The sequence below is a fragment of the Chrysoperla carnea genome, chromosome 1, assembly GCF_905475395.1.
Source record: "Chrysoperla carnea chromosome 1, inChrCarn1.1, whole genome shotgun sequence".
In the NCBI taxonomy this organism is placed as follows: Eukaryota; Metazoa; Arthropoda; class Insecta; order Neuroptera; family Chrysopidae; genus Chrysoperla; species Chrysoperla carnea.
In genome coordinates, this window is record NC_058337.1 from 81,329,408 (window position 1) to 81,345,058 (window position 15,651).

Genomic DNA, 15,651 nt, shown 5'->3' on the forward strand with positions numbered 1-15,651 from the left:
GCATTTTAAATAAATCGAACAATTTTTAGATAGTCTGAACTTTTGAAAGCAAGGATAACAGATAAGGGCAAATATTGAAGGGAAGGACTTGTTTATTCTGTTTATTTATATTTTTTGGAAAAAAATTTAAAAAAAACAGAACAAAGCTAAAAAAATAAAGGAAATGACTCACAAATTAAATTCATTTCGAAATTTTGTTAAATAAACATTTCAAGTTACCTTTTATTTAATTAACATTCGTTTGGTATGAAAAAAGGGCGAACATAGGTATACGTAAACCTATAATAGAATACCTTTCGTGTAGAGGTAAAATTGATTTGTAAGCAATTTAGCACACAGTACGAACTGTGGTTTGATTTGTTGAAAGGATATGTTAAAATGTTTCATCGATTCACCTAGAAAGTGTATAGAGGTAATGTTTCTATACATGTGAATAGTAAATGTTTCTATAAATGACAATAACGATTCAAACCGATTACCTAAATGATTGATAACAAAATTATCGAATACTATTCAAAAGTACTTTGGATTCCAATACAAAGTTTTGCATACATACTACTTTACTTACGAATTTTTTTATTATAAACTTAACAAGTGAAATATCTAAACTACAAATGAACAATATTTGACAGAACTGGTATAGGTAAAAACATGTGCTAAATAAAAAATAATTTTTTATATTCTGAAATGCCATTTTCAGAGTGCTATTTTATTATCTTGCACGTACCTAAACTTAAGAGAAAGAAGACCTAAGTCTTGATGTAAAATTATTACTCTGCAACACTGCAATGGGAATAGAAATAGAAACTGCAGGAGACTCGGGCAAACTGTCTTATTAAGGAATTGTCGATTTTATCTCGACATTCAGGAAATTATATAATTTTGTAAGATTAAGACTAACTGCTCAAAACAATACTCGCTAGTTACTCAGGTATTATGACCACTGCAGTAATGGTTGAAATGACTACTGAAGCAGATTTGATAATTATTGCAGTTAAAGATACCACCGCCGATGATGATGTCATCGATCATATCAAATATCTAAATAGTTTAGTTAGAATCTCAGTAAAACTTTTGGTTGTACAAGAATATTAGATTACCTAACTACGCTTCTGGCTAAATCATGATCAATCTTGCTTATATCTTTGCAAGAGCAATTTCTATAATAAGGCTATCATTGACATCAAGATTAAGAGAAGAAGACTGTAAATATAAGTCAACATGTTTTAGGTGCCATAATCGCCTTTATAGTCTGGCACATTTCGATGCCTCCGTTATCCTTACCTATTAAACTTAACGTAACCTAGCATAACTTATTAAAACAAACGAGTGAAATTTTTATTTTGCTTCGAAGACGTTCCCATTCTGTTTTCTGGTATTTTTTTTTACAGTTCTCAGAATAAATGCAGTTAGACAACAAAACTAAATCAACTTTCTTGTTTTTAAAACTAATAAGTAATAACTTATAAGTATGTTTCAAAGTAACGTATAGTATTAGTTTAAATGAAAATTGTAACGTGGTTTAAACAATACCCCCTTGTCGTTTCCTGATTTCATTCTATTCGCACCATTGACCCTGTTGTACGTCCATCAACATGGCATAACATACAAATACATATAATATAAAGCTAACCATCTACCATCCCTTATGTAATATACCATGGTTAAAACTCTGATTATTCCCTATATATAACGCCGCGTACTAAAATTGTATTTCCTCTGTATAACACAAAAGCTTTCTGCCTATCAACACTTTCGTTGTTCTGCTATATTCCCAAAATATATATATAATATATATTATTCACGGTATTATTCGTTAATGTACAGAGTGTTCCAATAAATAGGCATAAAATTTTTAAACTATGTAATATATCAATGAATTTTAACTTAATAAAACTATATATGAACTTAATGAACTATATATTTAATAAAATGGAAAATTTTCGGCAACTCAAAAATGTGAGTGTGTCAAAAGTGTGAATATGTAAGGTATATGTGTGTTGTCAATCGGCAGCGAGGGTCAACTTATAAATTTTTTAGTTTGTTTAAATTTTCTTCGTAATGGCGTCTTAATTTTCTATTAAGAAATGGCTCCGATCCAGCCCAACGCACACTTTATCAGTTATCAATTTTTCAAGACTAAAATAGTATATTACACTACAAGGGCCGAAAGTTTGAGATTCCTGCACTGCGTTCGCCTAAGTTGGGGACATATGGGAAACTTTTTTATAAAGTTTACGAAAAAAAATCATTATTTTTAAAAATTTCTGCATCCAAAAATAGTAACAATCAGCTATTTACTTTTGACATTGAATATACAGGGTGTTCACAAATTGTAGACTATTTTAAACCGATAATAATGGAAATAGTTCAGGAAATCACTCCTGAGATATGTAGGAGTATATTTAAACAATTTTATAAAAGAACAATTAGATGTATGGAACGTGAAGGAGGATACGTTGAGCCAAAAACGAACTGAAGATAACTGTTTTTACTTTCATAATGTATGAAAAGTAATGTTCTGTATTAATTGATTTGTTATAAATGTTTCAAATTAGCGAATAAACATTTCAATTACGATGACTGAAAATTTGGAAAACCGAAAATGTGTTTTATAAGTAGGATCTGCAAAATTTAATTAGCAATTTAATTGGTCAAAACATTCCCTTTTTTAACAATTCATTCCTTAACAGTTATCTTCAGTTCGTTATTGCATCAACGTATCAACCTTCGTGTTCCATACATGAAATTTTTCAAATTCTTTAAATACACTCCTACATATCTCGGGATTGATTTTTTAAAACCATTTGTCTTATTAACTGTTAAAAATGGCCTACATTTCTAAACGATCATTAACATTCCTTTCGAACTTTCTCTATTTTTGGAGACCCTGTATATTCGATGTCAAAATTGAATAGCTGAAAGTTAATATTTTCGAAAGCAGAGATTTTTATAAAGAATAAGTTTTTTTCGTAAACCTTATAATAAAAAAGTTTTCCATATGTTGCCAACTTAGCTAGCATCCTGTATATCGAAGTTGTATGGCGTTCATACCAAAGTTTAGTAATCCACTGTTATGATCTAGATATAAAAAAGGGAAATTTACAAAAATATCAAATTGTAAATTAATAACTTTTTAATTCTAGCTTTATTATACAAATTCGAATTTTCAAATCCATCTCTTTGATACGCTTTATCGACGGGAGCATATTTAGTATATCATTATACAATTTTATATGATTCACTTTGTACTTATCCCAGACGTTGTCAGTTAATTTACATCATGAACGCTTCATTAGTCATATTTTCTTTCTTTATGGAAAAAAGAATTATTTTTCTACATTTATGTTCTACATTAATTAACGATTATAAAAATTGATAAAGTAGAATAGTAACTAACGATATAATCTGATCTATATAGGTACATGTTATACTATATTATGCTTTTATAATTAGTAACTAATGAACGGAATATCGTATATCTAGACCATAAAATACTGTTAAAATGTAGTAAATGACCAAATGGTTTTATTAGTTCATAATACACTCTCAATGTCCAATATAATATAGTGTATTTGTTAAGTCGATATAAATGTTGAAGGTCGTAATATTAGGACTTATTTGCAAGCCATGTTGGATCAATAAATCGGGATTCTTTGCAGTCGAATAATGTAATTTTTAACACGTGCTTACCTACTAAGAAAATGCGTGTAAAACTTATTATTTTATTATTTATTTATTTATGTATTATTTATTTATTTAAAGCCTCTTTTTAACGGCAAGGTCATTTACGGCTACTAAATTTAATTATTTATTATTACAATTTTTCATTTCCCAAATTAAAAGACTTAGGATATCTGTTTTGGTTTTTACGTAAACTTTAAATAAGACTCTTCATTTTGTATTTTGTCATGCCAATAACTTCGATGATAAGAGAGCAGAATTATCAATTTTCATAAATTTTTATTAAAATATCCCAAACTACCTATAAAAATTATAAATAAAACTAGCGACCCGCCTCGGCTTCGTACGGGTGCAACTTTTCTGTAGACCTTTTCAATGTGTACAATACTTAGTACATTATTTTCATAAAACTCGTAGGGTTCAGCCTGCGTTTGCAATGTATGCGGAAAAAATGTAATTATTTACGACATCACTTTAGAAACCTCAAAAATAGCAATACTTCTCCACTATTTAATGGATGTTATTATACATATAAACCTTCCTCTTGAATCACTCTATCTATTAAAAAAAACCGCATCAAAATCCGTTCTGTAGTTTCAAAGATTTAAGCATACAAAGGGACATAGGGACAGAGAAAGCGACTTTGTTTTATACTATGTAGTGATTCGTATTCCTCATTAGAAGCTCTTACAGCTGACATGTCACATAATACAATTTAAAAAATGTTTTACTCACGTTAATTATTCACTTTTTGATTTAAGTCTTATATTCTGTATTACTTCAAAATTTTATAAAAATAGATACCGAGTTAAAAAGTATGTACCTAAATGATTAATTTTCGGATATTTCGTCAAAAGTATACATTTAAAAAAATCAAAATTTATTTTCTCCATAGCCCTTTATACCATACGTCCGTGATTGGGTCAAGAAAACTCTATATAAGCAGACAGGCAGATACAGGTTTTTCTTTTATCATTTTTGAAGTCGGAACCCTAAAAACGAGTGTTGTCTTTAAGAAACTTAAAAAAAAAATCAAAATTTGTAGACTCGTAATTTCTATAGGACTCTAAAGTTCATATGCTTTATTTTTTAACCCGACTATTCTATAGAGAGGGTTATGTGTTTGATCGGTATGTATGTATGTTCATCTGTTCCCACCTAGCAAATGAGGTATCTTTAAAAGCCGCTAGTTATAGGTTAGGTATAAAATAAATATTTGGTATTAATATCCTATTCATATTCAAAATTTTTTTGTTTTTTTATTTGATCTCAAACTTTATTAGAGAATGAATAATAATAGATTTCTATTGAATTATTTTCAAATATATAGGTTGTCCATTTATTTCTCCGGGTCAGTATTTCTGCTTCGAAGCGTTTTTGAAAAAAATAGCCCTAGTAAAAATTGTTTAATGCCAAAGAATAGATAGCATCTCACCCAGTCCTCGAATTTAACGTGTTTATTAAGATAGCCAAAAAATTTAATCATGTTCGTAACCAATAAGAGACGTTATATCGTAAACCTAATAAATTCTACAAAAATCGAACGAAAAAATTATAGAAACTGAGATAAAGAGTTATACCTTATAAACAAACTAACAAATTTTACTCAAAACATTTTTTTCGAAAGTCACTAAGATTTTATTAAAGTTGAATGCAAAATGAAGTTCAGATAGATATTGGCATTCGATTTTACCATCGAAAATATTAGGGCTACGATAAAATGATGCGTACAATAATTGATGAAGGAAAACTTTCTAATTATAACTTTTCCTCAGCTACGAACATAAGTTGATTTTTCAGTCACCAAAAGAAACAAACGCTTCATTGAAGAAATACTTAGCTGGTTAACTAAAAATGAGCACCCTATACAATAATATTATAATTATTTTAATTACTCGTACCCCTGTAAAATACATAACACATCCTCCCCTCTTTATTCCCATTTAATTATCATCAATGATAATAATAATAATAGCTCTTCTGTTGTTTAATAAATAATTTAGTTATCACATTTATCACTATTTTATAAACGGTATATGTAAATAAACAACAATATTTAAATTTAAGTCTATTCGAGACAAGTCAATAGGTAACATACAGGTGATAAAACTATTAAAAATAACGTCAATCTAGGAGATATTATGAGAGTTAATCTAAAATTCGCTTAAAGGACCCTTATAATAAATAAATTTGCTTATAGGACCTTTTATATGAGTCTCCAAACTCGTTGTCTTCAAACTCCTGAAAAATCGGTACTGACGCTGTCGGTTGCTCGGCAGCATGGTTGTCTCAACAATAGCAGAAAAGGTTGTCTACGATCTATTCGATATGATAAACCACCCGCAAATGATTCGATACTTATTATAATTCGAATAATAATTGTTTCAGTCGGATTTTGATTCAACTCTCTTCTTACTAATCGAATAACCTTAATAACTTCATATTCACTCTATTTTCGAGCGTAAAGACTTTTTGAGTAAGAGTCAGTCAGTTACATTCACAAGTTAGTTAGTTATTTAGCATGTGAAATAGAGATGTCATTTAGAAGTGGATGATAGAAAAACCACTTTAAACTCCTGTTGACAAGCCCTTCGTATGTCACATTCCATACAAAACCATACCTTGTATGCTGAATTGAATTTGAATACACAAGGCAACAATGATTTTTACAATTGTTTTATGTGTTATTATTATCTCATGTGCGTATTTAACACATTTAGAAAGAGGGGGGGAGGTATATAATGAATAAATTATGACATTATAGGGTTTTTGTTATTTTACTGATGCGTTGGAAGTTAATCGCTAGGAAAAATATTCATAAAGAGATAATTTAACTGGAAGTACATTAAAAATTATTGATTACTTTTTTTAAAAGTAGGTATATATGTATATACAAATAAATTCGGATTAAAGTTAAAAAAATAATATCTCAGTTGGTCAAATTGAAACCGGTTCTATATGCAGTATCCCTTGAGTGGTAGGGTCTATCCACGCAATAGTTGTGATGGGCTGTTGCAACGAATGGATGGTATATGCATGAAGAAAGTGTACTCAGCCTCTCAAAGTAATTGAGAAATTAAAATTAGCAGAAAAAAGGTAGTCTCCCTGAGGTATAAGGTATAAGGTGATATCAAATTGGGCCCTTTGGCCAACTTGTAGCCTTCGTGGATAGCCAATAAAACTTAACTTAAGCCGTACTCGTATGAGTAACTGTGGATATTTCTCATCAAATTTCGAAATTGTTAGCTGTGTGTTATAAAGATTTCTTTTAATCAGCAAAAAAACATTTTTTTTGCATAAAAAAATTTTTTTTCTATATTTATATATTAAAAAGTTTCCAGCTAATTTTCCGTAATAACTCCGTAAACTGATTGGGATATCAAAAAGCGATAAAATTCGAATATCCTGAAAGTCAGGGGAAAAACACAAAATGCGTCTGGTCATCGTTTAACATTGATTTTAACTTGTTTATCTTTGTCGTAGAGCAATGAAAACTTTGTCTAATAACAATATCTATTTTTTTTTAAAGATTTTATATTTTCTAAAATTTGAGTTCAGAACCGTCTATAAACACTATATATCCAAAATACTGCTGCTAACATACTGATAAATTTGTATAAGTTTATTCAAATTCCGAAAGTTTAAGCAATATAAGAAGTCTCATTCAACCATTAGAAATACCAATTGAAACTATTTCTGAACGCTCAGAGTAATAGATGCCTGTAAGCGAAACGGGTAGTTTTGAAAGTTTCAACCACTTACATAGTTACATTCCATGTTGCTGTTCTCTAGAGTTAACTGTAGCTATAACATGTTGAAGAATAACTATTATGTTTATTTTAAAGGTTAAGTGAACCTCCGCTACGTAAATTTCTTAGTACTTTAGAAAATTTAGTACTAGAGAATATAAACTCATTTACATTCTCCTATAATGAAGGTGCTAAAATTTTACATAGTTTAACATGTGATAAAATAAGTTGAAAAAATCAAACCAGAGCTATATTTTTGCCAAAACAATTTTGCGTCTTTGTTTTCAATACTTTTAGTAAAGAACCAGTATCAATAAGCGGGTTTTCTAGTCGTAAAAAAGAAAAAAAATGTCAAGTTAGTCGCGGCTAGAACATATGTGTTTTAAGTTTTCATCAATATTTGTTACATTAGTCTAGTACCTGTATGAAAGTCATACTTGACTCGGAGTGAAAATCTATAAAATTTTAACTTGGTATATCTCGGGTCCAAATTCATGTCTTGACATATTTTTAAATATTAGGTACGAAAAAAAATTACGAAAATTTACAATACTTTTATGGTAAAATTACATAATGAAAGATTTTGGAAATTTTAGCAGTAAAGAAAAATATTCGTACTAACTTTTTATAGAAAAAAAATTTTTGGTTAAATCAAAAACCGGGATTGTATTTAACGCTTAAAATTATTGATGCTACGAACAAAATGTTGGTGTAGGTATCCATAAAATCACCCCATTTCGTAAACCGTTAGAGAGATCGTTAGAGAACAAAAGTTTAAGTGTACAAAATGTTTCTTATAAAAAAATACACAACTTTTGTTTGAAGCATTTTTTCGTAAACGTCACTGTGTGGTATATCAATGAAAATCTCTTCCATCCAATTTTTATGGTACCATGATGCAAATCAGGGTAGTAGATGCGAAAATTTTAACGTATTAAGACCGAACGGCGTAATTCTATATAACTTTTATTTAATTAATTGACTCATGAATATCAATTCAAATTTTGTAAAGATTATTTACTTTCAAAATTCACGGATTTTTCAACTTTCGATTTTCGAAAACCAAAAATTTTGTAATAATCAAAATTTCTATTATTCTTTTACTACGATCTTCTTACTGTTTCCTTTACGGTTCAAATATTTTGAATAGTGATATGTGTGGCGACTAGAAATATTCACATTAATATTTTTCTAATAATAAAATAACAAAGATTAAAAAGAAAATTGACACAATTTTTCAATTTTCTTGTACATATAACATATAGACATGCATATAATAGGACACATATTTCATGCACACCACGTTCGAAAATATATCTTCATTTTGGTTCAGTGCATTGAGTTTAAGTTATGTACCAAAACCACACCAAGTCAGGAAAACATGGTACCTAATGGATACAAGAATTTTAACAAACATCGTCATACCATGCGGACCGGGCTAGAAAAAAAAATTTTTTTTTTTTCATTTGGTGTCAAATACTCACTTGGAGTCTATATACAAACTTAATGGCCGGACTGGCATATAATCCTCCAACCTTTTAACACGGTGGAAATTATTGTTTAAGTAAAATTAAAGTAGCTAGTGGAGCTTTCACATGAATTGCAAAAATACTATTTTTCATTAAAAATTATTAATTTTTATTTTGCGTAGGATATTTTGGTAAATTATTTCTTTATTTAATAAAATTTTGAATCCAAAAATAATACATTTCTGTTTTATTGCAAAACTTAAAGGGGCTAGTAAGTAGAGATGATACTTACTCCTGAAATAGAATTGGATAATCCTCTTGATCTGTCAGTTTACCCTTTTTTTTTGCCACATTTTTAACACATCCTTGATGCTTCTCCGAAACTTATCACGAAGTAGTCGTTAATTTGTTGGGATATCAAACTCATATTCAACTGACAATTTTCAATACTCCTCCTTGAGTCAGTATCACTCCTGTTATCCCCCGACTTCCTCGAATTTTCCATTTTTCAAATAAGTTTTGCAAGAAAACCTGATAGGCTAATGGAGTTAGGTTTTGAGATAAATTAATTAATAACAGTCAGCGACTTGGCGGAAATATAAGTTTGGAGTGTAAGTAACATAGTAAAAAACAATTAAACTTGAGTCCCTTTGAAATGGTGAAATGGGGGTTGATTTGAGGGGTTGAAATAATTTTTTTGGGAATAAAGGCGAAAAATCTCCTAGCAAAAATGTTCATCAGAAAAGTTCTAGATAATAAAAAATTGCAAAACTTTTGTACGGGACTTTTTTCAACATTCCATGAGAAAATCTCAAAAATCTTTTTTTCGGTTTTATTTTTAATGGATAATTAGAAAAATCACAATTAAACTTTTTTTTTTTGGTTTCATAATATTTCATGCTTATTCTGTAATAAAAAAGAAACATTTTCACCAAGTTTCATGACAATTCAATTGTTTATCTCCGAATAAGGTTCAAATATCGCAATATCCATGATTTCCTCATGAAATTTGCGGCTATTTTAAAAAAGTCCCTAACAAAAGCTTTTCAATTTTTTATTATCTAGAACTTTGCGACTGAACATGTTTTTCTAGGAGGTCATTTCACGCCTTTAATCGCAAATAAACAGTTTCAACCCCTAAAATCAACCCCCACTTCACCATTTCTAAGGTCTTGAATTTAATTGTTTTTTAGTATGTTACTTACACTCCAAACTAACATTTCCTACAAGTTGGTGCCTGTTTTTTTAATATTTTATCCAGTTTCAGTGTGTAAAAATCAATAAGAAGCAGTCAAAAATCCTGTACTCGAGAAAGCAAAGCCTTCATCGTCCAGCATCCTATAAATTGCATATACTTGCAATTTTCTTCGACCGCTGGACAAAATAATACGAACGCTAAAATATTGAAGTTATATAAAACAAATTGGACAGCGTGTATGCGAAATATAATTTATCATTGTCTTGACTGCATAGATAGATCGTACAATTTAAGACATCTATATAGCCCATTTCGAAAGTCTTTTGTAAGATGTGGGACGAAATGAAATTTTTAGCCGATTCACTTCATGATGCACTCATTCTCGTGTCGTCTCGTTGCATCACTAATCCTAATCTATATATAGAGGTACAAAAAATACCCGTTACACAGAGTAAGTTAGTACAACAACGATAAGGATACACATTACGAGTAACTAACTCGTCTTACTCTGGTGCTCATAAGATTGGTGCAATGCGACGGGGTTTACATTATATATAATACTATATGGAAGCATATAGCTCTCATAACAAATATACATACATGCATAGCTCCATTTCAAATTTTCGAACATAGAGATGGTGGCGGGATAGTTATATTCAAGTACCGCCTTCGGCCCGGGGCCTTGTTGTATCGATTCATGTTACACTATTTATTACGCAAGCGCATTACAAACAAACATACATATTGCTACTATTATTATTATTATTATTATTATTATATGTAAAAAGCTCCTGGAAAAACGTTATTATCCTCTTGTGTTACATTGTCGATTGTATTATATACGTACCTACTGTGTTTATGTGTGAGTCGTCCTTCGAAGCCACACGACACACGATAATGCCACACAACGCACGGAACACGAACAATGTTGTTTGTCTTCGATGAAGATTGAAGCAGGCCAAAAACACTTATAGCCATAGTACTACGAAAAATTTGTCCTTGTTACCTTGGAATACATTAACTGAATATAATAAATTATTATAATTTTTTTTAAAAAGGATGTTTTAATAGGCTTTAAATATCATTTTCCTTATTAAAGGATTGGAGTTTTCTTACAAATATTTAATTTGGTTCTTGTTAAGGTATTACGAGCGCCAAGGCAAGTTAAGATTTGTGCTTGAAATTATTTGTACCTTGTTTTCAACTTTGATGATGAATTTTGTTTTAACTTCATGAATTCAAACAAAAAATAAGTAGAAAAAAATTCTTTTGTTTCGTTTTTTATTGTCAAGTTATAACATATTTCATTATCAAAATTGAAAATATATCTATTTTTTTTTTAAATTTGTGTCCCTACTTCCGTGCTCATACATTCTTAATTAGTCGGGCACAACGGGTTTTTTTTTGTTTTCAATAATTTATTATAGCTTAATCTTTAATTTTAATAGTTTCTTTTTAATTTCCACCGGCTAGTTTTGGAGAAATCTACGAAAACATATCATCCATCTACCGTTATCCCATAAGACCAATGTTGAATATGCCTACTTTTGAAATCATTTATTTATTTACATAATCGGGCAACCCCTCCCGAAATTTTCAGAATTGATTGAGACTTAGCCCAACTTCATATAAAAAAAAACAAGCCTTTTATCCAAAATTGTTCTGGCGCTCGTACTTCCTTAATCAATAATTTTTTTTTTTTCAAATATGAACTTATAAATATCCTTGTACTTAATTCCCTACCTCTTATTAGATTTCTTTGACCCAAAAATGTGTTTTTTAATTAAGAAAGGACAAGCTTTTATTTTACTAAAAGATAAAAAGCAATTATTTCTATGAGTCACTAATATTTCACTATTTGTAAAAATTGGCGACGCTCAATTTAAAATATAAGGATATTTCAGAGCACCTCAAGTTTTTACAAATAGTCATATGTGAGTAATTCGTAGAAATAATTATTTTCTACTTTTTAGTATAGTAAAAGCTTGGAAGAAGTCTACTGTTTAGTATAAAATCAAATATGGTGGAAGCGACGGAGAAATCAGGCCATAATTACTATAAAAATGCTTTGTATTCTTGTCAGCAAATCCTTCCATTTGATACCCTTATCGTGGGAGTGCTTAAAAAAACCACTAGTCCGCCGTATTGGATTTAGAATGACGTCACTTAACTAACCGTGCATATCATCCAAACTAAACATGTAACCAAAATTTCAGCATAATCCGTTGAGGGTAACTGCTTAAAGAATATTTAGTTTCAAGATTTAACCAGCCACAAAAACTAATCTTTTTCTTTCGTTTGAAAATGGTTCATATTAAACTTTACACAAACTTAACAAGGTGTTAGCTTTATTATGAAGCCTTTCCAATTTAAAGTATGCCACTATCTCTTATCTGTAATAAGCAATGGTTGACTTTTAAGAGATGTTGTAAGTCTAGATTTTGGTTAAACACTTTTTAAGTAAAAAAGGACACCCTATACATTTTTAGGAGAAGATTTTTATTTGTAAAGAGTATTTTATCTCAGCACATCCAAAATAAATTAACCGCCAAAAAGCTTGCTCTTTAAAGCTGCGTGTTTTTAAAATTTTGCAAAATTCACTTATTATTCTGGCCTATAAACAAAATAAACTTTTATGAAATTCGTACATAAAATTTTACATTTCAACAAATTACCGGTTAAAATTGACCTTTCATTTCAGGTTGATTTTGGTGAAGTATTTATTCCACCAAGTTTAGAAGCACCAAAACCACGCGTGTTACCAGAATTTAAACGTTTAGCACATGGTCTTCGCTCTGGTAACATAAGTATACTGGATGCGAAAACATTTTATATACCAAATTTACATTACGATGGTGCCGGCCCCGATGCATATTTTTGGGTTGGTAATGGCTCTGAACCAAGTCAATTTGGTATCAAAGTTGCTAATGAAATGGGTAGTTTAGAGCCATTACGTGGTTATCAAGGTGAAGATATTGAAATCCAACTTCCAGGAAATTTGACTGTCTATGATATTGACTGGTTGGCAATGTGGTGTGTTAAATACCGTCATAATTTTGGACATATTATTATACCTAAAGATTTGGATGTACCGCCAGCATTAGGACAAACAAAAATAACGGTACGTACCATGGAAATTTTATTTTTAATACAAATCATTTCACTGTTTAACACAGAAATATTTGAGTTTTTCTTAATTACACTGCTCTGATTTTTTAAACATTCAACATACTTTTTATTTAATTTTATACTGATTTTCTTATGAAAAATTAAAAAATATACATTGCTTATGGACAACTTACTTTTTACCATCTTTTCCATCAACAAAAATTTACTTTCTGGACTGCTTTCATAACCAATAAAAGAAAGTCGAAGTTTTTTTAATTAAAAAGATCAAGCAAATCTTTTCTTTATAAAATTAAAAAAAACTTTTGTTTGAAATATTTGTTTTTTGGCAGATGTAAAAACAATTGGAAAACTCAAATAATTTCTTCATTTACACAAAAATGCTTTTTTGCTAACTATCGCCTATTTTTGTTTAAAATTCATGAATAACATTTTCAGAAGAAAAAACGACCGACACGACCAAAACCGAAACCTAAACCAAAGCCACAAAGACCACAATCATTTTTTGAATTATTCTTTTAAATTATTTATCATGAAAATTGCTTTCTACATTTTTTGTTAATTAATATTTTTAATATTTTAAAATAAAAATATATATATTTTTAAATCATATTTTTCTTATTTTAATCCTTAATTTTTAATGCATGCAAAATTTAATATTTTACAGGAAATGCATGTCAAATTGAATGTTGGCCGGATTGTGGGTTTAGAATTTTACCTATTTTTCGCAATTTTCTTTGTCTTAGCTGTCATTTTCTTAGGCTTAAAAATTTACAGTAAAAACAATAAAACTGAATTATATGATGATTGTTAATTTCTTTACTTTTCTGTTGCTTCGCACTTTCTATTTTATTGTATTAATTTTCCATTAATTTATCACAAATATCGATTATCCAAAATAAAAGAAGATTTTGCAAACGTTTTTATTCTTTTATAAAAGAATGGGAAAAAACTAATAATTTGTATAAAACGAAAGGGAAAAATGCTATGCTTTTTTTTTTCTTTTCTTTATTAAAAACGGCTCAAGCATAAATAATACTATCAGAGTTTTTACGCTTTGTTATGATATAACATTAGAAGAATATCCCCATTTCTCAAACTCCTTTATGGTTGTTTTCATACAAGTGTCGATTTTAATGCATTTAAAATTGTAAAAATATGCTTTGTACCGCGGCAAATATTTTACTTTTCCATATAAAATTGTATTTGTGAATTCTTAAAGTAGGTTTCTTTTATATTTTTATCTATGAATTGAATGAATTGACGAATTTAGCGACCAAAGTTTTTTTATATACCAGAGAGACTCTCGAAATATGGCCACGCATAATGTTCAGTTCTACTCATTCGACCCGTTTTTGGTTTCAATAATTTTTTTATTTTATTTTAAAGAATGTAAAGATGCCTGCTTTCAAATTACATTCGAATCGAACAAATAGAACAACAATATTGAATCAAAAATCATGGTAATAAATAAAAAAGTGTTGCTCTTTGAAATTTTCCAGTGTTTTTTATTATTTTGTAAGAATTTTGTATCAAAAAATTGGCCTATCAGAGCCTCTCGGCCTGCTCAATCCCCTTTTTGGGGAATAGTTGGGAGTAGTAGTAAAACTATGCAGCAAATAAAAAAAAAGGTCGAAAATTTTGAGTGTTTTCTAGAATTTTTTTTCGTTTCCAAAAGTCCCCAACTGAAGTTACATACAAATTTTCAACTTCCTATCTTTTATAGTTTTGGAAAAAATAGACACCAAAATTTCGTCATAATTTGCGCCCTCGCGGGTTTATAAAAAAATATTCCAATTAAAAGTTCTTTTGTTCTATATGGTTTACAAGATGGGTACTTCTTATTTGATTGTATGAGCAAAAATACACCATTTTAAAATAAGCATAACTCGGCCAATTTTGAAGCTTGGACTTCGAAAAAAAATGTGCAAAATTAAATCAGCTAGAATTTGAACTTTTTGTTATTTGATCCATGTAAAAAACTGATTAAAGGAAGTTGAGCACCCCTCTGAGTGGCCGATTTTTTGGTACAAATTTTTTACAACCTAATAAACAACTGTTGAAAATTTCAAAACAATTTTTTACTTTTAGATATTTATTTTCATTGTACTATTAAAGCTTCAACTTTATGTTTTTTGATTCAAGTATAATACATTTAGAACGTTAAAGTCCAAATACTTACAGAGATGAACTACATATACATTTGAATTTAATCCAGCACTGATAATTTCACACTTTAAGAAAAAGAATATCGGAGGACAAAAGTTTACTACTGTATCTTTGCAACCAATTTTCTCTCCTTAAAATGAATACACCGAAAATTCTTTGCAAATTTGTAAATTCCAAATACATAGATTAAAATCACATAAAAATAAATAACTTATTATATTAGAAAATTTAAAAGTCTGAAAAATTAAAAATGGTA

At 29.2% G+C, this 15,651-nt stretch overlaps 1 protein-coding gene across 1 annotated transcript in view; it reads left to right on the top strand.

Annotated features, from left to right (window-relative positions):
* Nucleotides 1-15,651, top strand: part of LOC123305690 (protein Skeletor, isoforms B/C) — a 42,811-nt gene that overhangs the window by 24,406 nt on the left and 2,754 nt on the right. Inside the window, exon 3 of the mRNA XM_044887478.1 lies at nt 12,802-13,221. Within this exon, the coding sequence (XP_044743413.1) occupies nt 12,802-13,221 (420 nt within the window). The remainder of the gene's footprint in view (nt 1-12,801; nt 13,222-15,651) is intronic.